Source organism: Protobothrops mucrosquamatus, unplaced genomic scaffold, assembly GCF_001527695.2.
Source record: "Protobothrops mucrosquamatus isolate PMUCROS unplaced genomic scaffold, P.Mucros_1.0 scaffold_74, whole genome shotgun sequence".
Lineage (NCBI taxonomy): Eukaryota > Metazoa > Chordata > Lepidosauria > Squamata > Viperidae > Protobothrops > Protobothrops mucrosquamatus.
In genome coordinates, this window is record NW_015386150.1 from 569037 (window position 1) to 592794 (window position 23758).

At 38.5% G+C, this 23758-nt stretch overlaps 1 protein-coding gene across 1 annotated transcript in view; it reads left to right on the top strand.

Annotated features, from left to right (window-relative positions):
* Positions 1-23758, top strand: part of ATP8B1 (ATPase phospholipid transporting 8B1) — an 84904-nt gene that overhangs the window by 20269 nt on the left and 40877 nt on the right. Inside the window, exons 2-6 of the mRNA XM_015813799.1 lie at positions 13721-13912; positions 15910-16007; positions 20625-20738; positions 22191-22289; positions 22822-22883. Coding sequence (XP_015669285.1) covers positions 13735-13912; positions 15910-16007; positions 20625-20738; positions 22191-22289; positions 22822-22883 — 551 coding nt within the window. The 5' untranslated portion in view covers positions 13721-13734. The remainder of the gene's footprint in view (positions 1-13720; positions 13913-15909; positions 16008-20624; positions 20739-22190; positions 22290-22821; positions 22884-23758) is intronic.

Consider the following 23758-nt stretch of genomic DNA (forward strand, 5'->3'; position numbering starts at 1 on the left):
CAACACATGGAAAAATAGACCATAGAAACATAGAATGTAAAACATTGAACACCACAACATTCCCAGTTTCTGAAATGAGCAACCTAGATCAAGGCAATGTTGTGCATACTTCACACTGGAATTACAAGGCTTTATGAAGAGAAGAGTTCATTTTTTGAAATGCTGTTAGATGCCACTGAGCAGGTTTGGAGCTTCTTCTCCATGACAAGTGTTGCTGGTAAATAATTGGAGCTGTTATATTTATCTATAAACTTTTAAAAATATCCCTTTCTCTTTGCTTCTGTATAACAATAATTTGCAGAGTGTGCATGTGTGTGTGTGTTTATTTATATTTCTTGGCATTGTGTAAATGCTAGGGATGATCCATGTTGTATAAAAACCATGCAGGAATTGGTTTATATGGGGGGGGGGGAGAATGAAAGAACAGTGTGCCACAGAAATAATGAAGTTAAGAGGTTTCCATGACATTTTAGCAGCTGGACCGAACATAGCCACAGCAGGTAATAAATGCTAGGGATTAAAGTCCTTTTCATTTTGAAGCAAAATCAGTTATAGGAACTATCCTAATAGGTCTCACAACTAAGAGATAAGATAAAGATAAGAATCAAAGGGTAAAAAGTGCCATGATACCATTCAGGAAATAGCAGGAAATATAGCAATCAATAGGCAAGAACATGATTAAGATCTTGTCCAAAGTTCAAGGCACTAGGTTCCAGTCTGTCTCTAACAAGACTGAGGGTTTAGGTAAGATCTGTTGTCAAAATTCAGATAGAGGTCAATTTATCCAGGGAGTCATGGCAGAGCTTGGTTTTAAAAAACCCATAGTCACAATGCTTTCAGTGCTTGAATAAATCCAGGCCAGATATCTGAGTCTTAAAATTTCCTGGACTTTGTTCAATCACAAGTAGTATATCCTTGTCTGAGGATGGATGGATGGATGAAGTTCAATATCTGAGGAGAGAACAAGTAGATCAGTATTTCAGTATCTGAGATACAGGAGAGCAAATATATTGTATTTCTTCAGTCTGGAAATTATCTGGGGTCTGGTGCTCATCACTACTTCACTGCTTTCATGAACTTGGTGCCTGGATCTTTGTTCATAATCTTTGAGTCTAGGATCCTTAAAGCAGCCAAATCTTTTTTTTTTCTTAAATTCATAAAACTGGGCTGCTTTAAAGAGGGGCTGTGTTCACTTTCCCAAATAATCCGAATCACATCTGTCTTCCCAATCATGTCTGAAGCATGCACAACTTCGATCTGCATACAGTTTGCACAAATCTTCAGTTATATCTGTAGATTATATACTTTAAATAGAAATCTGTTCCATCATACTGGGAAGAAGACTGACTCTTTGACTTGAGTCTGCTTGACCAGGTGCTAAATTCTTGGAGCTGACTTGAGAGTTCTTCATATGATGCTTTTATATAAAAAATTCCTACTTGACATGGATTAAGTACATAGTCTTTCTTGATAGGAACCGTGCAGACTTTTTGAAACTAGAATATAATGGCCAAATTTGCACGTGCTTAACCAGATCGATTAAAATCAGATCAGATCAGATCAGATGAGCTTAGATGAAAACAGATCAGCCATTGCTAAATTTGACTGATTTAACTGTGTGTATTTTTCTCTGCCTGGATGCATGGTTGTGTTTAGTGACCTTGTGCATTGGGGCTATCTCAGCCTGTTTAATTATTTTGGCATTTGGCCTATTGTGGGAAAATTGATTTATTCACAAACCAAATTAACCAGATGGGAATTTGAAAGAATTTCTGGATACATTCAAAGAGTTGGATTAATTTTAACTACTACAAGGGATCCAAAGGACTTAATTTTAAGTACTACAAGGGATACAATTTGTTTCAATTTTAGATGAAAAAGTGGCAATATTACAGTGCTTTGGCCCAGGAATAACAGTTCTATATGTTTAGTTTAACGTTCCCCCCATCATTTTGTGTTTACTTGTTTTATGCATAAAATGGCTTGTGAATTTCAAAAAGGCAGTCGTAAACTTAACCCCCAAATTTAGTCTTTTCCAATCTGATTTCCTTATGATGTACAGAATGAACATCAATACATGCTTTCTGTTTTCTAAGGATATTTCTGGGTCCTCAGAGCTTTGTTGGAAATAAAAGTTAAGCTTGAGGCTATGTTTTACTTTGCTACTTTTCCATATTTTTATTTTCTCTTAAAAAAAAAATCTAAAGAAACAGGTAGATCAGGGATCTTGTTAGCTCCAAGCAACAAGTCAGAATGATTTTCTTCTGCAGTACGAGAACAAAAGTAACTTTTGAAAAAGAGTAGTCATGTACATGTAGTCCTCAACATATGACCACAATTGAGCCCAAACTTTTATGTTGCTAAGTGAAACATTTGTTAAGTGAGTTTTCCCCATTTTACGACCTTTCTTGCCACAGTTGTTAAGTGAATCAGTGCAGTTGTTATGTTAGTAACATGGCTGTTAAGTGGATCTGGCTTCTCCATTGACTTTGATTGACCAAAGGTCGCAAAAGCAGATCATGTGACCTGGGGACATTGCAACTGTCATAAATATGAGCCAGTTGCCAAGCATCCAAATTTTGATCACGTGCCCATGGGGATGCTGCAATGGTTGTAAGTGTAAGTCCTTTTTTTTCATTGCCATTGTAACTTCGAATGGTCACTAAATAAACTGTTGTAAGTCGAGGACTACCTGTACTGATTGTTGAGTGAAGGTCAATTCATGTATTTTTACATACATGCAGATCAAATTAGCAATAGGCATCCAGTCATCCAGTCTTTATCGAACCACACACTGTCAGAGATTCAGTTGCTTCATTTCTTGCTATTCATTCCTGCTAGCTGTAGGAAACCAAACATTTTGCTTATCATACTGATCATTTGACAAGTGGGAAGTTGCCTTGTAACTAGTGGATGGAATCGTCTTGTAACTCTTGGGTCCAATTCTGTCATTATATGATACAGTATATATTGAATTGATGGAAATGAAGCATTTCAAACTGCATGTGATGAGAAGAAACCAATAATAAATGCTTCCTAATATATAATTCTCACTGTAGATGGAAAACCTATCTTTAAAAATAAAATTCTAGACTAGCTTTAACACTGGCATATTAATTCTGCACATGTCGTATACATGTACAGGAATGTCCCAGAATCAGCAGAAAGATCACATCACCAACTTTTCTGGAATAAGATTCACCAACATTTATGCTCACGTTTGGGAAATTTAGAACATGTTGTGATCAGTGGTGGGATTCAAATATGTGAACAACTGGTTCTCTGTGTGGATGCTGCTTCCGGAAGTCCATTCGGGGCCTGGGCAACAAAAAATTAGCTACCGGTTCTGCTGAACTGGTGCGAACTGGCTGAATCCCACCACTGAGTGAGAGTTATATCCCTACTGAAAGATTGACCACGCCTATTGCACAAACACCATCCCTTCGTTTCTTTTAACATTTGGTAGAATTTTTTATTATGTCCTGGCATTGTTATGCTAAATATTTCTCTGACTTGTTTTGGGGTAGAGCATTTTACTGGCCATATATGCAAAATTATTATATATATAGCTAACAATACGAAGCTACCCTGATTTTTGCAGCTCTTCAGTTCCAGTATTTTAATACTGATATTTAACAGCAACTTTTTGTACACTGCAGTGCAATTTTCTGTTGTTGTTGTTGTTTTTAACATAGGTTCAAAGATAAAAATAAAAGATAAAAATGTCAGTCCTACGCTCGGGGGAAGTCCAAGTTTTGAATATGCTTTTTAGTATAAAACGAAAATGGAACTGTTTTCTGTACCTCCACTAAACAATTTCCTTGTTAACTTTCTTGGCTTGTTGGACAAGCCAGAGTAAATATTTACGCAACCCCTGACACTCCATGAAAGGCAGAGTGGTATGATGGCTCAAGTATTATTAGACCAGGGAAAACTAGATTCAAGATTTCATTCAGCCAAGAAAGTAACTGGTGAATTGTGGACAAACATTCCTTCAACTCAACCTGTCCCTTAGGGTTACTGACAGAACCCCTTCAGGCAAGGAAGGTTTATTGTGGAGCCCATCAGTTAAAGAATTCTGACTAGGAGGGTCTAGGAAGAGAGCCTTCTCCGCTGTTCCCCCTGCCCTGTGGAACACTTCTCCCCACCCCAGAGGTGAGCTGGACCCCCACTCTCCAGGCCTTCCTTAAAGGCATAAAAACATGACTCTGCTTGGGGTGCACAGAGGACCATGCAACCGTGGGGCTGGTTAGTGCCCTAAAAGTCCTCCCCCACTTCCTTTTAGTTGATTTTTAACATTCCTTGCCTCCTTTGAATTTTATACACTGTTTTTAAGTTTTAATATTTTATTGTACGCCACCCAAAGTCCCTCTTTGAGAGACATGGGCATTTCTTAAATATGCAAAATAAATAGATAAGAATAAAATGGAAATACTATGGAGGCCATACTGAGGTTCTGGAGAAAAAATGAAATATTAAACATTAACAGGTAATGGGTCAATCCAATCCAGGACAGAATACAAAATAACAATAATAGGTCAATAGGTCAATCCAATCCAAGACAGAATACAAAATAACAATAATAGACATTATGGTGTGGTTATCCTACAGACAATTGATTTTCTTTATACTATCTTAATATGATATATCACACCTTTATAGAGAAAAATCTAATTGTTCACTAAGAGTTGACACTAAGTTGACAATTAATTGACACTAATTGTTCACTAAGAGTTGATTGATCAATTGATCAATCAAATATATGGCCTGGAAATTAAGAATAACTTCCAATTCTGTTTTCAATTTTTTCATATTAGCGTAAAGTTTAGCTTTATAAATTTATTTTGTCCTGTTTCTTGTTGAACTAAAGATGTTATGAAATACTTGATAAGAAACAAAAGCATATTAACTTTGTGCCAGGATGCCAGCAGGTCTATGAAGTGCAAAGTCTGAAAACTGGAATATACTTTTCTGAAATTTCCTTAATAGCTTTGTTTGTCTCAGTATGATCTTTGCTCCTTTGTTTGCATTCTGTATTCAGATTTCCTCAATTACAGTAAATACATTCTATTACTTCTAGACCCATTATTTTCAAAATGTAAAATAATTATCAGCAAGACCTTTCTCTGCATAGGAATTCAAAAGGATGTTCTTTTCCTGAACAGCTGGAGCATAAGCAAATTTAATGCAACAAGTTTGTGCAGCTATTTGGGTTTCCTGTTAGAAAAAAATGTGTCATCTGTTAAGTGACATATATCAGCCATATATGTCACCATTTGATGTTGATATTAATTTTGTTGTGCAATCCTTCAGTTAAAATATCCATGCCAAATGTCTACAGGTAAAAATAATAGGGCAGTGATGACCCACATCAGAAAATTAGGAAGTGGAATGAAACAGTTGTCTACCACTAAGCTGGCTAAATACCGTCATACGTTTGTAAGAACTCAAGCAATATTTAACAGACAATCCTAGAAAACTGAGTGCATCAGATCACAAGAAGTTGGAAGTATGTGAATGCAGAATCCCAATCTGGGTCAGTCACCAGGACCAGAGAATTAGTCTTCTGAGTTTTTGGACTGGTGCTGTAATCCATCCTCAGGGAGCTTCTCTATCCCCATATACTTTGCTTGGATGTCTTAAACCAGGGGTAGTCAACTTTGGCTCTTTTATGACTCGTGGACTTCAACTCCCAGAATTCCTGAGCCTGTCTTAAACTGTACTACTCCTACACACCCACAGGTGTTAAAAGGATGTGTAACAGCTATTTATGTTTGAACTCTGGGAGGAATGATTGTGCAATGTTGCTGTACCTTCAGCAAACACTCTTTTGTTCAACTCTGAAGACACTTTCACTGCTTACCTTTTCACCTACTCCTCTGGTGTTTGATGTTCAGAGCTCTACCCTATTTAAATTGGGGTTAGTTAATCTGTACTATATCTATGCAAATTGAAGGGGTAATCTGCAGGATATGGCAGAGGTGGGGATGAAGTATTTCCTCCCAACCAATTAATCCTGAAGAGGTTGCTTAGGGAAGGGTCACTTGTAGGGAAAAAGCCTTCTCTTCCTCTTTCACGAGATTATACCGTAATTTGAGGTCCTCTGTTGGAACTAAATGCAGGGAGGTTCATTTTTGATTAAAGTATTTTTTTCCCCCGCAAAAAAATAATTTTGCATAATCAAACTGGAGAGTGAGCTATTGACTGCTGAGTTTAAGAACTTCATTTTTTATTAAGTTTATAAAATACAAATACAGAAAAGCAAAAGTTAGAAAATTAAAAGAAACAAAAAAGGGAAATCCAGAGGGAAAGAAACAAGACTTCCAACTTTTTTCAGTGCAGTGAAATATAAAAATATACTAATTCAACCTTTTGATTTATATTTCACAATATGTGAAATGTGATGATACTCAGCTGTACATTTCCACCCCAGGCCACCCCAATGATGCCCTTGACGTGATGGCCCGATGCCTGGAGGCCGTAAGGGTCTGGATGGGGAGGAACAGACTCAGGCTCAACCCTTCCAAGACGGAGTGGCTGTGGCTGCCGGCGCCTCGGCATAGTCAGCTCACTCCATCGCTGACTATAGGGGGCGAAACTTTGGCTCCCTCGGAGAGGGTACGCAATCTGGGTGTCCTCCTGGACCCACGGCTGACACTGGAAGACCAGTTGGCGGCCGTGGCCAGGGGGGCGTTTTATCAGGTACGCCTGATCTACCAGTTGCGGCCTTTTCTGGACCGGGACGCCTTGCGCACAGTCACCCATGCCCTTGTCANTCTTGTTCAATATTTATGTGAAGCCACTGGGGGAGATCATTCGTGGCTTTGGGGTGGACTTCCATCAGTACGCTGATGATACTCAGCTGTACATTTCCACCCCAGGCCACCCCAATGATGCCCTTGACGTGATGGCCCGATGCCTGGAGGCCGTAAGGGTCTGGATGGGGAGGAACAGACTCAGGCTCAACCCTTCCAATACCGAGTGGCTGTGGCTGCCGGCGCCTCGGCATAGTCAGCTCACTCCATCGCTGACTATAGGGGGCAAAACTTTGGCTCCCTCGGAGAGGGTACGCAATCTGGGTGTCCTCCTGGACCCACGGCTGACACTGGAAGACCAGTTGGCGGCCGTGACCAGGGGGGCGTTTTATCAGGTACGCCTGATCTACCAGTTGCGGCCTTTTCTGGACCGGGACGCCTTGCGCACAGTCACCCATGCTCTAGTCACCTCCCGCCTGGACTACTGCAATGCTCTCTACATGGGGCTCCCCTTGAGGAGCACCCGGAGGCTCCAGTTAGTCCAGAATGCAGCCGCGCGGGCGGTGTTGGGAGGGACTCGTCGCTCCCATGTAACGCCGTTACTGCACGAGCTGCACTGGCTGCCGGTGGCTTTCCGGGTGCGCTTCAAGGTGTTGATTATCACCTTCAAAGCGCTCCATGGCATCGGACCTGGATATCTCCGAGACCGCCTTCTGCCGCAGATTACCTCCCATCGGCCGGTATGCTCCCACAGAGTGGGTCTCCTCAGGGTGCCGTCAGCCAGACAGTGCCGGCTGGTGACCCCCAGGGGGAGGGCCTTCTCGGTGGGAGCTCCCACCCTATGGAACGAACTACCCCCAGAGATCAGGGTGATCCCTGATCTCCCTTCCTTCCGCCACGCCCTCAAGACATGGCTATTTAAGCTAGCAGGACTGGCCTAAGGGGTAATTTTTAGATGGGTTTTAAAATAATTTTTTAAAATAACAAAGGCCAAATTGAAATATTTCTTTTTAATAATGTTTTAATGGTAGTATCTTTTGTATTTTTGTATCTGTTTTTATTAGGCTGTTAGCCGCCCTGAGTCCGCAAGGAGAAGGGCGGGGTAAAAATATAATTAAATAAATAAAATAAATAAATAAATCTGTCAAAAATGAGAAATGAACAATAAAGGAAATATCAGACAGGAAGTTTATAAATGTGGAATTCATGCTTAAGACAGTTTAGATGTCCAAAATGGAGAGCCAAAATTTGTTTCACTTGCTTTTATTTCAATTTGACTTGTGATTAGTAAGCCTTGATGCAGAATTGTAGTAAATGTTTGTATCAGTGAACCAGTGAAATGTTTGTATCAGTGAATGTTGCGCAGGGCTGGTTAAAGCTAACACTGAAATCTTTTGACACAGACTTTGTTTTAATCTGAAATAAATTTATATTTTAATGAAAATAAAATAAAAACTTTTGGTGTTAGAGAATATGCATTTTGTGCACATATGTATTTATATGTCTGTCCATCTCAAACAATGTGACTCTGAGTGGNGCGACCCCCAGGGGGAGGGCCTTCTCGGTGGGAGCTCCCACCCTATGGAACGAACTACCCCCAGAGATCAGGGTGATCCCTGATCTCCCTTCCTTCCGCCGCGCCCTCAAGACATGGCTATTTAAGCTAGCAGGACTGGCCTAAGGGGTAATTTTTAGTTGGGTTTTAAAATAATTTTTAAAATAACAAAGGCCAAATTGAAATATTTCTTTTTAATAATGCTTTTAATGGTAGTATTTTTCGTATCTTTGTATCTGTTTTTATTAGGCTGTTAGCCGCCCTGAGTCCGCAAGGAGAAGGGCGGGGTGAAAATATAATTAAATAAATAAATAAATAAATAAAATATTTCAAGCCATTTTTATAATAACAAAATTATTCCAGTCAGCAAAACCTAAAATCAAATATTTTTTTTCAGTTTCAAGGAAAAATTCCAGAATTATTGAGGACATCATTTTAAAGGATTTTAAAAGGAAACTAGACAAATCTATAGCTATACAAAATCAATTTGCTGTTTGTCAGTAAAAAATCTCTTGGTATTGCTTCTGAATTGTCAGTGTAAAGAAGTATTTAATTTTAACTTCCAAAAGGAATGGTTGAATATAAAGCAATAGTTGCACTTGAAGGCAATTGTTACCATCCTTGTTAAAGTATAGAAATACAATAATATAATAAATATAGAAAAAAATATCCACCCTTTTCCCTTATTATGTTTTTAAAGGTATAGCAACATAATTCATTGTGCATAATTCATTGTGCAAAATATAATTGCTATGAGTTATTTATTTTCTACTCTAATAATATCCCAACAAATCAATGAAGTTCTACTACATGTTCTAATGCGCACACATGCACACAACTGGAGCTTCACTCCCAAGTAATCTGCAATGAAGGTTCGCCTATCTGTAAATTATCCTAATGGACATTTGTGTTGATGCTTCATTTGTGCACAAATTTGAAGTAATTGCAAAGCTTCAGGAAGGAAGAAGCTGCTTGTTCTGGTCAGATGGTGGGATTCGTGTCTGTTTCATTAAATACCATAATGTTTTGTTTCTCTTTTTATGGATGTTTGCAGTCTAATCTTGCTAGGTTGAGAATGTAGAGAAACATCATTGTAAATGAGATTATTGAAGTTAGATTTAGAGTTCTGTGTTTTGTGTACAGTTTGCTATTCAGACACAGAATGGATCTTCGTTTTTGCTACACCTCTTTAAAAAACAAAATAAACTACTGCAGTTCTTTTTTTAAAAAAAGCTGCTTAACTTATCCTACAAGAAAACAAAATGCCTTTCATACAAGGAATTTCATGCCAGTTACAGACCCTCTACTAAAGAGAAGTTCCCTCAGGATGGGCTGCAGCTGAGTCTGAAAGCTCGGAAGACTAAACCTTTGGTGACTGACCCAGATTGGATCCTACAATAGAGAGCTTACTCTTATACTGTAGAGTAGCTTTTCCCATAATATTGAATAATTATGAAGATGAGGAAACCCTAATTTTGGATTATTACTATTCAGATTATGGGTACCTGCTTTATATTATCTAATATCATTGCTGTATCCAATTGGGTACTGCATATCCTGAGGTAACTCCCCTGGATTTTGGGCGGAGCTCTCTGCTAAACCTGCTAAGATATATCAAGAATTTGAATCCAGAATCACTGGCATACTACATAAAGCTGGTCCTCAATTTAACAATCATTCATTTAGTGACCATTAGACGTTACAATGGCACTGAAAAAAGTGACTCGTGATGGTTTTTCACTCTTACAACCATGGCAGCATCCCCCTGGTTACATGATCAAAATCAGGATGCTTGTCAACTGGCATGTATTTATGACGGTTGTGGTGTCCTGGGATCATGTGATCAGCTTTTGCGATCTTCTGACAAGCAAACTCAATAGGGAACCAAGATTCACTTAACAAGTGTGTTATTAACTTATAAGGTGACCAACTTTTTTACAATGAAAAGGAGGACAAATAAATTGAAGAAAAAAATATCGTAAATAAAAGAAATATTTTATTCATTGCAGCAATAATACAGAATACACTATAATATGATAAATGCATAATAAAAAACATTTGTAACAATAACATTTTATATTGTAATTATGCTTACATGCTGTGCCCCCGCCCGCAACTGCCCTGCCAGTACTGCTGCCCCGCCGTGTACAGCGGGCCCCACGGCTCCCAAAGCACCGGGGGGCAGCCCGCCATCGACACACCCCACCTGCAGCCGCCCTGCCAGCACCACTGCCCACCCTGCACTGCCTCGTGTAGAGCAGGCCCCGTGTCTCCCAATAGCATGGGGGGCAGCCGGCCACCGCCGCCCCTCACACCCCTGCCCGCAGCAGCCCCGCTGCCCCTGCCTCTTGCACCCGCAGCCATTATTGCCCTAGCAGAGCTGAAGATCAAGAGAAAGTTACTGTGGCATCGCCGTTCCAGTCTCCTCCAGGTATCTTTGGGACTAACTAGGAGATGGTGTACTTGGTAGCAGGGAAGGGTGCAAAGTTCCTGCCAATTCGCCTTCGCTGCAGACAACTTACATGTGCAAAGTTTGCCGGCCAGGTGTTTTGGCGCACTCAGCAGCAATTCCTATTGGCTTTCGAAAGCCAATAGGGGGAGTAGCACAGCTCATGCAAAAGTTGAAAAAAAAACCATCAAAAAAAGGTGCCGGAACGCCATTCTAAGCGTTCTATGAGGGAAAAAAGCCCTGCAAATTAGTCTTCAAATATCGAAAAGGAGGACATGTAGGAGGACACTTTTCAAGGGAGGACAGAACTTAAAAAAGGAGGACTGTCTTCCCTAAAGGAGGACGGTTGGTCACCTTATAACTTAACAATTGCAATGATTCACTTAATACCCCATGGCAAGAATAATCGTAAAATGGGGCAAAACTCACAACAATTATCTTGCTTAGCAATGGAAAATTTGGGCTCAGTGTGTTCATATGTCAAGGGCTACTTGTACTCCACAAGCATTCCCTTTCTGAGGAAAGAGGGAATCAAGTTAACACAAACTTTTCTGGAGAAAAGTTTCTGTTTTTCATAGTGTCTTAATCTGTTATGTGAAACGTTAGTGGGAGGAAAAAATAATACAATTCTCGTTCTAAAAGTATGCAATTTTGTGCAGAAATTAAAAAGGATTGCCCATTTGCAGGCCAGCTGCTTGTTCTTTTACAAAGGTGTCATTGTTTAATGGAAAAGGAGGATCTGGTTGTAGGTGAGTGTGTAAGACAGTTTGCAGAGTTGAATTAATTGTCTTCTTTCAGTATCTTTATGAGGAAACAGTCAAGGTCATACTTTCTTTTCTTTCGGAACATCTAATATGCAGCACAAAGAATTGCAAAATAGTTTGCTAGGTGGAGTTTTTTTTTTTTAAAAAAATAACCCTGTTAAGCATTAACTATGCCACTCCCTACAATATACGGTAAGTCAACCAGTGTTTGCAGAAAATGTAGGTACAGAAGTGCATCTATGGGTATTATTTGAGTTCAGATAGAAAGAAAGCAGCCCCATAGGGTGGAGTTAAAATACAGGCATGAAACCTTGATTAAAGTCATGCAGAGCAGAGGAATTGAAAAAGAAGACCTCAGTTATGATACACATGTCTCTTTGAAGAGTAGGACTATGGACCAAGGGGCTTAATGTGGAGCTTAATGCAAAATCATTTTTCAACACTGTCTTTTATTTTGTGGTACCTAGAATTAAAATAAACGTTTGCCAACAATTTAGATAAAATTGAAAATGCCAAGTATTATCCAGATATTTAACCGGCCTGTCTGAACCTGGTACTTTTTAGGTATATTGAAGCTCTGTCTTGTAGATTTTACAGTGAGGATATTGAGTGGTATATGTCTACCTGGCCCACCAGAGCAGGAAGGCAGAACGTTGTGGTTTCTATTAATGAAGGAAATACACCTGGTGGAACCTAGGAAAATGGCCGTCAATTAACAAATGGTAACCTCCATGTGCCAGTACACCATTACAGTCAGCCCACAGAGATGAGCGATATTTCTCTTTTAAACTATGGTAATAATTTAAAAATAAATCCATATCTTTCTCTCTATAAATTAGCAAATTCAGCTGATCCAAAAAAAAAAATCAGAGCAGAAATAAGTCCTGTTACTCCTTAGATGGAAGTCTCCAAGAAATCCTTCACTGTAGATTGTAGACTGAAATTGAAAAATATCCCCAAGAAAGAAAATGGCAAAACCGTTTCTATATTGTTGCCAAGTGGGCTTCATGAAGTTAGTAGGAGTTGAGCTTAAGATTTCAACTTTGAGCTCTTTCCTGATAAATCTTATTTAACTTTAATTAATTGTCTACATTTTACATGATGATTCAGGCCATTGTACATAATATTAGTAGAGAGGGAGTAGAGAGGAAATAGTACAGCACAGCCACATTAATTGAATTTTTAAGATCCTTAAATTATTTATCTTGGGTTCTGCAACTTCTTTTGTTATTCCCTACTTTTATTATTACAATTGAACATGTTTTATAAAGTGAGCATGCATAATTAATATTTCAATCTATCAATTCAAGAGTGTCCACACTTTTTTTTTGCATATAGACATTTCTAAAGCCTATCCTGTTAATTATTGATATGCAAATTGGTTTTGTCCCAGCATATCTGAATGTCTGAACTTCAGAGGTCTCCAATTATGACACCTTTTGAATCATTTGATGGAAGCTGTTGGCCTTCCTGTCTCCCTCAGCGGGATCCCTTGAGGTCCTCTTTGTAAGAAGGGAACCCTCAGCCTGTTAGAATTTCCCAGTGTCTAACTTTCTCTATGTCCAGAGCTATTTGCTAGCAACCATGATCTCCGTTGCCTAGCTAGAATAAGGCTAAACGTTACAAAAATGGTGTTTGTCCTGAGAGAGGTTCCAGTTCTATAGTTTTACCTCTTATCTGTAGTTTTTTTTAAAATTATGATTTTTGTTTATTTTCCTGCAACGTACTAGAATTGTAGTGCTTCAAGTCTTAGTTTCATTATAAGACATTTTCACAATGGAATTTACTATCCCACTTAATTGATTTTCCATATAAGTTGATTTGTTGATAGGTTTTTAAAGAGAAATGGCATCTAAAAGCATGACTGGTTGGAGTTCAATGTCAGATTTCCTTGTATTTTAGTTTAATTAAAATTAATGAAATAACTCACACATTGACATGGAATTTAGCTCAGGAAGAAAAGCAATATATCTACCAAATAAAAAGATTTAACATCATTGTAAAAAGGTAGGTGGATATTTATTTTATATTTATTTATTAGGTGCACCAAGGCCCTGAATGATAATGCATGGGTTCTTTTTAAAGCATAGATTGAATACATTTGTTTTAGCTGGTCAAATTTGGTCTGATGAAAAAAATGGCAAGAAGGACTTCCATGACAGGTTGATACCGATCTACTTTTACTTTTGTTTTTCAGGAACTGTTGGCAGGATGAATTCAGAAAGAGACTCTGAAACTACCTTTGATGAAGACTCTCAGCCCAATGATGAGGAGGTTCCATATAGTGATGATGAGACGGAAGATGACTTGGACATTCAACCTGACGTTGAACCAGAGCAAAACCGTATTAATATAGAGGTGGAAACAACTCGAGAGACACTTCAAAAGGGTGAGAATGCAAGAAATTATTACCAAAGGCTAGTGATTATTTTGAAGGGGTTTTTTTTCTTTATATTGACTTGTTTGCAAAAGATTACAAGGACTGATGAACTGGACTGATTCAACAGAAAGTGTACAGATAGTCCTCAACTTACAACTATTTAATGACCATTCAAAATTATAACTGTATTGGAAAATGTGACTTATGACTGGTCTTGCACTTACAACTATCATAGAATCCCTGCAATCACATGAGCAAAATTTGGATGCTTGGAAACTGGCATATATTTATGATGGTTACAGTTTCCCGGGGTTATGTGATCAACATCTGCAATCTTTCCAGCCAGCTTCTGACAAGCAAAATCAATGGGGGAAGCCGGATTTGCTTAACAACCATGTGATTCATTTAGCAACTGTTTAATAACCATGGCAAAAATGTTGTAAAATCGGGTATGACTCATTTAAGAACTGCCTTGCTCAATAATTCTGGTCCCAAATATGGACATAAATCAAGGACTACGTAATAAAAATAGTTTGGAACTGATTGAAGTGTTAGGCATGATAAGGGTGAGTTGGGTAGAGTAGTTCAAGATAATTTTACTTTATTGGCCATATCCAACAAATTTAGGCACACACACACATTTGATTTAGAATATTTCTGAAGGAGTTATTGGTGCCAGGATATTTGTTCCATTTTGTTTTCTTTAATGTTTCTACCTTGCAGAAAAAAATAGTATTAAAAATAGAATGCATTTTCAATATTTCTGGAAATAAAGGATAATTATATAAGTAGATCAATTAGTTGCCCAGTAACAAACTTAACAGGTAATCTAACTGAAGTCTTGTTAGGTGCCTGGGACCTTTAACTTTTCCTTGCCTTTTAATTTTGATGAACAGAGAAAAATTTCCATTAATTAATCAATAATTAATTCAGAACTTTTGCAACAAGGAAGAGATTATCAAGGAGATTTTATCCCATCAAAATTCAGTACATTAATTGAGATATATGTTGCGGACATTATTCATGAACAAGTAGTAACAAATACTTGTGTGAATAAGAATTAAGGCACAGAAAAACAATGGTTAGATTATGTCAACTTTTCAATTGGATTTAGTAACTGCATAGAATATATATGCGTCATTACAATAACTTTTTAGCAAGCTTTTCAGTTAAAAAAAAACCAAATGGATGACATAACTGTAATTCGTTTTAGTAAAGTATTATTTTTTTCCTCCAGGTAAAATTAATTTTACCATTCAACGGCTATCCAGTTCTCCCACTTTTAGCATTTCTCTGTCAATACGATATATTTTGTTCGTTCACCAGTACTGCTAGTTTGCATTTATAGAAGCAAAGTTGAACAGCATCTAGATGTTTAATAAGAGCTGTGGTGGTGCAGTGTTTAGAATGTAGCAGTGCAGGCTAACTCACTGCTCACTCCAGGAGTTCAATTCTGAGCAGCTCAAGGTTGACTCAGCCTTCCATCCTTCTGAGCAGCTCAAGGTTGACTCAGCCTTCCATCCGTCAGTAAAATGAGGACCCAGATTATTGGAGGCAATATGCTGACATTGTAAACTGCCCAGTGACTGCTGTAAAGTAGTGGCCCTCAACCTTTTGGGTATCAGGAACCAGTTCCATAGAGAAAGTTTTTTTCTGCGGACAGAAGGAGGTGTGGTTTTGCGTACTGCCTGCATCCCATGGATGGAGTTTCGCTTGTTTGCACGGACCGATTACTGGCATGCTGCAGCCCAGTGAAGGTCCACAGACCAGAGATTGTGGACCCCTGATGTAAAGCACTATGAAGCGGTATATAAGTCTAAGTGCTATTGCTATTTGTGAATGTATGCAAAATCAAGGATATAATGCAGAATTTTTGCCTTGTGAGCTGCTTTCAGATTTTAAAAAAAGGGAGAGTCATGCACACTCCCACTTAATTCATATATAGAAGAAAAACCCATTCTATACTTCCAAGTATTTATAAATTAAATATTTTGCTGTGTTTTCAGATTGCAGCTGGCAAGTTAAAGCAAATGACAGAGCTTTCTATGAGCAACCCCAGTTTAAGGAAACAATATTCCTTTGTATTCAGAAAAGTAAATACGCGGTAAGTAAACATTTCTATACGTAATAGTTTCCAATAGTTCTTAAGACTCTCATCTAAAGAGAAAATCTTAATTGATTAATTGTTTGAATTTTTGTACAGGCATGGATTCATTAGTCTAGACTTTGCATAAGTAGCATTTTCCAGATGTATTTAATTGCAGTTCTTACCACAGTGTATTTAGCCACTTTGTTCAGCATGTTTTAAGGAGAACAAACAAAGAAACTGGATTCCTTAGTTAATCTTATGTTCATTTTCATACAGTACACAAGGATTGCAGCTGGCCTTTAAAGTTGTTGAAGAGCCTAGTGGTTGGTGTATTGAAGTTTCTATCAATCCTAAGATTGCTCTGGTCTTTTTAAATTCTCAAATAAGACCTCATCTAAAAAGATATTTACCCTTTGCAATTTTAATTACTTAATTATTTTCTAAATGCCATTAGCCTTTTTTGTGCCAGAGAATTCGATTTGCATTTCAGTGGCCTTTTGGAAGCTGCACTTTCAAAATTGGTGATTAGAGCTAAATCAGATGTAATTTCCTTGTATTTTAGTTTAATTAAAATTAATGAAACAACTCATACATTGGCATGGATTTTAGCTGAGGAAAAAAAGCAATGCATCTACCAAATAATAAGATTTAACATTGTTGCAAAAAGATTCACTAGGTGGGTATTTATTTCAGAAAGAAACAAGAAACTCCTATCTAAAAATAGCTACTCAGAAATCTGGAAAAATATAGTTTTTTTTAAGATGGAGAAAGTTAAAATTGTCTTAAGAGTTCTTCCAAGATTTAATTTTATGTTCCAAATGCTTTCATTAAAAATGGAAAACAAGGCAGTAAATGAATGGCAGACACAACTAATAGGAGACCCAGGATTAAATTCAAGAAATACAAAATACTGTAGTCTGGCAGCCCCAAACTAAAAGTAAACCTTCAGTTACAACCATTTGTTCAGCCACCATTCAAACTTATGGCAGTGCTAAACGAATGGTTCTTACACCAGTCAATGAAATTATAGCCATTGCAGCCCCCTTTGGTCATATGATCAAAATTCATGTTCTAAGAAGTCTACCCACACTTATGATGGAAGAGGTGCTCCTAGGGTTGCCAGGTCTAATTCCAAAAAATAGCGGACAAGCGGGGGGGGGGGTTAAGTAGTAAAAAAAAGTAAAAAAGAATTCGAAATCTCGCCGCTGTCACTCTCATCACTCGACGCCATTTTAGGTCAGTCGACACTCTCGCGCTCTACATATTGAGGCTAGTACTCATTGAACCTCAAATGATGATACGTTAGTGTTCCAAAACATACCTATCCAACTAAGAAAAAAGTATAATATAAAAATAATAGGTAAATGCGAGTTAAGAAAAATAGTATGTAAATAATTTTATATACTTTTATTAAATGTCTTGTGAAACAATTGTGTATGATTAATAATTTTTTCGGAGAATCGAGTTCAATGGATATTCGATCTTTGTCTCATTCTAACATGAAAAAAAAGACAAAACGCGATTGTCCTATACTTATTCTCTTAGACCAGTGGTTCTCAACCTGTGGGTCGGGACCCCATTTGGGGTCGATTGACCATTTCATGGGGGTCGCCAAGCAAGGCTGTCCGCCATTTTTTTTGTCCGCCATTTTTTCCCCCTTTTCCGGCGGGTGCCTTACCTCCCTTGGGCTGGGCCAGCTGGTGGTCAGCCTGCTCTGTCTCTGCCGCTTGCCAGCTACGCCTCGGCCGGCGCAGGGGGCGGAAACACGTATGTGCGGCGCTCCCGGGCAGGGAAAGTCCTCGACTTACGACCGGTTGGGTAGTCCTCGACTTACGACCGGTTTAGTCCTCAACTTACGACCAGTTTAGTCCTCGACTTACGACCGGTTGGGGTCGCGGCATTAAAAAGGTTGAGAACCACTGTCTTAGACTGTACAGCTTTATGTACCATTTCATCATAAAGCTTTTGAATAAAAAAAATGTCCACTATATTGTGAAAAAAATAGTGAACATAATGTGAAAAAAGCGGACTGTCCGCTCAAATAGTGGACACCTGGCAACTCTAGGTGCTCCAATTGTCCCCATCTGCCTATTACTTTCCCCAACACTTTATTGTTTTGGTTGCTCTACACCAGGAGTGTCAAACTGCCAGCCCGCGGGCCAGACGCGTCACGTGGAAGCTGCGCCCACCCCATTGCCAGCAATGGCAAAACCGGCCCAATACGTTGCGCAATGTCACGTGACGTCGCGAGTTTGACATGCCTGCTCTACACCATGGGTGTCAAACTCGATCACATCACGTGATGTATTGTGACGCTTTTTGCCTTTGTGGAGCGGTTTGGGTGTGGCCTGCATGTGACGCATCTGGCCCATAGGCCACCAGTTTAACCCCCCCTGCTCTACACCATGGGTGTCCAATCTTTTGGCTCACCTGGGCTGCATTGAGCGAAGAGGAATTGTCTTGGGCCATATATAAAATATATAATAAAGTTAATGCATATAAATATAATTACAAATCATATCATAATGTTAAAAAGTTTATGATCTTGTAGGTATGTTGTCATGTGTCTGAGTAACGAAACACTTAAAAGGACTTTCAGGCATATTTTCTCCTAAAAGCATTTATTAATGTTAAAGTACATCAGCACGGCATGGTGGAATGCTTAGAACTGCTTCTCTTCCGTTACGCATAGCATTCCAGACATTTTCCACTCCCTTATTGTAGGGTCATGGTTCACATCTTCCAATCAACTTGGAAGATGTGATTTACTTTCGGTTTCTTTCTCCCGGGCTATCCTTATGCTCCTCCCTCTTTCCTAGTTGCTGGTTTAACTATATATATACCAGACAGTTCTGCACATTGTCAAAGGAAGAATATACAGTATTTGCAGCGTTGACATATGTATTATTACCATGTTACCCCGAAAATAAGACCCAGTCTTTTTTTATTTTTTTTATTATTTTTTGCCTCCAAAAGAGGCACCAAGTCTTATTTTCAGGGGGTGTCTTTTCCATTCACTCGCAGCAGCCCTGCCAGCCCCCCCCCAGCTGGCCCACGTCTTCTGCGGCTGAAGGAGCAGTTTCATTCTGCAGCTGAGAATGGAGCTCCAACCTGCATTTTGCAGTCAGAAGGCCTCTGCAGCCGAGAACCAAGCTATGGATTGAATCCGTAGCTCAGTTCTCAGCTGCAGAGGCCTTCCAGAGCTCCCATTATCAGTTGCAGAATGAAGCTGCTCCTTTGGTCACAAAAAGAATTGGGTCGGCGAGGAGAGGCAAATGCCGATCCATAGGAGGCCCAGTTGCAATGGTAAGCTCCATTATCCTACCCCCACCCTAGCTTGATTTTTAGGTGTGTGCCTCGCCCCAAAACTAGAGCTTGTTTTTGAGATAGGGCTTATATTAGGCACAACCCCAAAATAAAGCTAGGGCTTATTTTCAGGGTAGTCTTACTTTCGGGGAAACACCTGCTCTACATAGTGACAGTTCGTTCATTCGTTCGTTCGTTCATTCATTCATTCATTCATTCATTCATTCTTCACATTTCTGAACCACCCATATCCCTCAAAGAGGGATTCTGGTCAGTGTACAATAAAGCATCAATATATAAAAACAGTATATAAAAAATTAAAATGTTAGAGTTAATTTTTTTTAGAATTAAAATTTTTTAAGGAGTCAAGAATAATTAAACCCTGTTAAAAATTAATTGACAAAGAGAAGGTTCTTATATCATCAACTAACATCATGACTCCCCATGCAAGGCTACAGGAGTTAAAAAGAGTTTAACTCCTTTTTGGAAGGCCCGGAGAGTGGGGCCCTGACTCACCTCCTGGAGGAGAATATTCCATGGGGTGGGGTCAATGGCAGAAAAAGCTTTCTTCCTAGACACAGCAAGTTGGAGTTCTTTAACTGATGGGGTCTGCAACATGCTGTCTCTGCCTGACTGGGTGGGATGGGCCCATGTAATGGGACGAAGCCGGTTTCGTATATGTTTAAGTTGTAAAATTTATAACCCTATTGGGTTAATTATGGTTAGTTATGGAGCTACACCTTAGCCCTAATTAATTGTAGTTGTATACACTGCAGGTTTTGCATCATGTTGTATTTTAAAACAATTCTGAGTCTGGCCCTTAGAGCATAAAACTCTTATATTCTGACTTATCAAACAACACAACTGATTCCTAGGGTTGAGATTAGTTGGTTAAAATTAGAGTAAATTGAGCAGCAGAGTTTGTGAGAATTCCTTTGCATACTTAAAAAAGTCAACAACTCCAAAAGTACATATTATAGAGAATATTTATAAAATCCATGTATAAAACAAGCCTGGAATGGGGGTTATTTAGGCTTCCCAAGCCAGTTTTTCATTACTTGTTCAAGTGTTGAAAACCTCTCTATTTCCCTTCAACGCCTTTTTAAAATTGGTTTTTTTTAATAAAAATGTGGAATAATATTGTAGTAGGATAATGTTTTTGAAAAACATTAAAATCCCCAGGTCTGTTTCAGAGTAGTCTGGTTTGTACAATACACTTGCATACCAAACCACTTTGGTTAATAATGTTTTGTTTAAAATACAAAATGAATTTACATGATTTCTACATTAATGCTAACTAAAGTGGATTTTTTTTGTTTTCAACAGGGAAACGCCATCAAAACCTACAAGTATAATCCAATTACCTTTTTGCCATTGAACTTGTATGAGCAGTTTAAAAGAATTGCCAATTTCTATTTCCTTATTCTACTTATTTTACAGGTATAACATCTCTTTTGAAATTTATTATGGAGTAAGTCCTCTTTATAGTCAATTTTAGAGCTGCAGATTGACTCAGTATACATTTACCACCAATGTAAACTGGTTGACAGTCTGTGAGACTGGACAGTAGGCTCCTAATTTTACACACATACTTTGTGGTTTTAATCACACGAGGGAAGTTCCTGACTAAATAAGCATTTTCCATGTTCAGAGGGAAATACTAATTTTCCAAAAACAAATTCCACATATGAGCAATTTGCATGTGAGTGTGTGATGCTTTACACAATTCAATTTATGCTGTTGTATTGGTGTTGCAATGTTTGAATGTGCTGATCCAGATTTCCTTGTTCAGCTTACTGTATTGTGGAGCCTACAGGCAGACATCTTAGCCCCAGAGGATATATGCAATAATGGAGCATTTTTGTGTTAATACCAAAAATCAGTACTTCCCTGCTAGGAAACGGGGTTTTCCTGCTTCACTGCTGTTAACCTTTAACTTCCTCCTTTTGGTAGAGTTCCTACCACTACTTACTAGCTCTATCTAGTATTTACTACAGCTAATATAAAGATGACTGTTGTAAGCTTTTTAGATATGACAGACTCGAACAATAATATGCAAAAAGAAATTAAGAGTATTTTTAATTCAAACCATATGAATGCACTACGTTTCAATGAAAGTATTTTTATTTAACTATGCAGTACTTAAGTTGGATGTATCTGGGATAATAATTATTCTGTAGCAATGCATTTAAAATTATTAAATACAAGAAGTATGAGTGTCCAATTCAATGGCAGTATTCTCAACCTATTTAGGAATCTGATTCACGACAGGTAGCCCTTGATTTATAGCCACAGCTGAGACCAAGATTTCCCAAAATTGCTAAGCAATGAGGCTTTTAAGTGAGTCACACCCAAGTTTATCTTTCTTGCCAGGTTTTTAAGTGAACCACTGCAATTGTTAAGTGAATCACACAGTTGTTAAGCAAATCCAGTTTTCCCCATTGACTCCGCTCATTGGAAGCCATCTGGGAAAGTTGCAAATGGTGATCACATGATCCCAGGATCCTGCAATCATCACAAATATATGCCAAGCACTCGAATTTTGATCACATGACTGTGAGATCTGTCGTTAAGTATGTTATTGACTTTTTTCAGTGCCGTTGTAACTTCAAACAGTCATTAAACGAGTGGCTGTAAATTGAGGGCTAGCTGTGCTGCAGTTATAAACTTCTGCATTGTTTTTAACTTTAACCAGAATTGAGTTATTGTCCCTCATACACACACACAGAAAGAGAGAGAAACACACACATTGCAGCTATCAAGGCCTGTAACCTTTAACAGGAATAGCATAATCTACCATTAGGAATCTATCTAATATATAAGCCACTTTGTATATCTGTGTGGTGTTTTACAAAGGTAAATAACTGGTGGGTTTTGTTTTTTTCACTTCAGACAATTCCTCAAATAACAACTCTGTCTTGGTATACCACGTTGATTCCATTGCTCCTGGTCTTGGGTATCACTGCAGTTAAAGATCTAGTGGACGATGTTGTAAGGATTTTTCTCTTTTTCTTTTTCCTTTTTTAAAACACCTATTAAGAATGTTTAAAGATGTTCAGGAGGGCAACAGGCAAACGAAAAACAGAACAGACTGTTGAGTTCCCTAAATTAAAGAAATGAAAGGCATGACTTTGCTTCTCAAAGAAGCCAGTTTGGTTGTAGTGGTTGATGTGCTGGGTTAGAAACCAGGAGACTGAGAGTTCTAGTCCCGCCTTAAGCATGCAAGCTGGCTGGGTGGCTTTGGGCTAGTCACTCACAGGGTTGTTGTGGGGAAAATAAGAGGAGGAAAGAGTATTAGATTTGTTCCTAACCCTAACCCTGTTAACAAATTATTTAATTGCCTGAGTTATTGTTTTCTTCCTGTGGTCCTCTGAAATATTTGATACATTATCCCCATCCATTAAAAGTAGAAAGGGATCTTGTGAGAGGAGAGATATTTTTAATATCATGATTGTTATTACTACTTCTTCAGGTTAAATAATGAGAGTCCTTTTAATCTTGTTTCATTTATTTCTCCTTTTAGGCACGCCATCGGATGGACAATGAAATTAACAACCGAACATGTGATGTAATCAAAGGCAAGAGGTACTGTAATCAGATATATTATCCCATCTATATAATTTTCTATAGGTGGAATGGCTATTAACTATTAACTTGGGGGTGGGGTGAGGCAGGAAAAATGACAGTGCCCAGGGCACACACACTCCATTAAAACCTTTAAGAGCAACACAGATTATAGTTTGCATGTGTGAAATGCAAACTGGTATATTTAGACTAAACTTTGTTGCAATCAAGAGTACACATTGCTACTTTAAGATTCACTGTTTTGTGAAAAAGAGATAAAGTGACAATCCATTTCAGGAATCAGTTAGGATCATTACAAAATTCCCATCATCTGATTCCATGGGAAAAATTCAAATCTCTAGCAAAAAAGGGTAAAACACATTTTAATTTATTTGCAGCTCTTCCTGTGTTTAGATTCACAAAAATAAAGTGTGTTGGGGCAGTGGTCAAATAATACAATCATCAGAATCATTGTTACTTTTGTATGATAATGCAAAGATTATGTTATCAATCTATTTTGCCAAGGACAGCCCATATTTTGGTCTAGTGGAAAATTCAATACATTATCAGTGAGGGGGGACATGATAGCAGTGTTCCAATATCTCAGGGGCTGCCACAAAGAAGAGGGAGTCAAACTACTCTCCAAGGCGCCTGAAGGCAGGACGAGAAGCAACGGATGGAAACTGATCAAGGAGAGAAGCAACTTAGAACTAAGGAGAAACTTCCTGACAGTTAGAACAATTAACCAATGGAACAACCTGCCTCCAGAAGCGGTGAATGCTCCAACACTGGAAGTTTTTAAGAAGAGACTGGACAGCCATTTGTCCGAAATGGTATAGGGTTTCCTGCCTGAGCAGGGGGTTGGACTAGATGACCTCCAAGGTCCCTTCCAACTT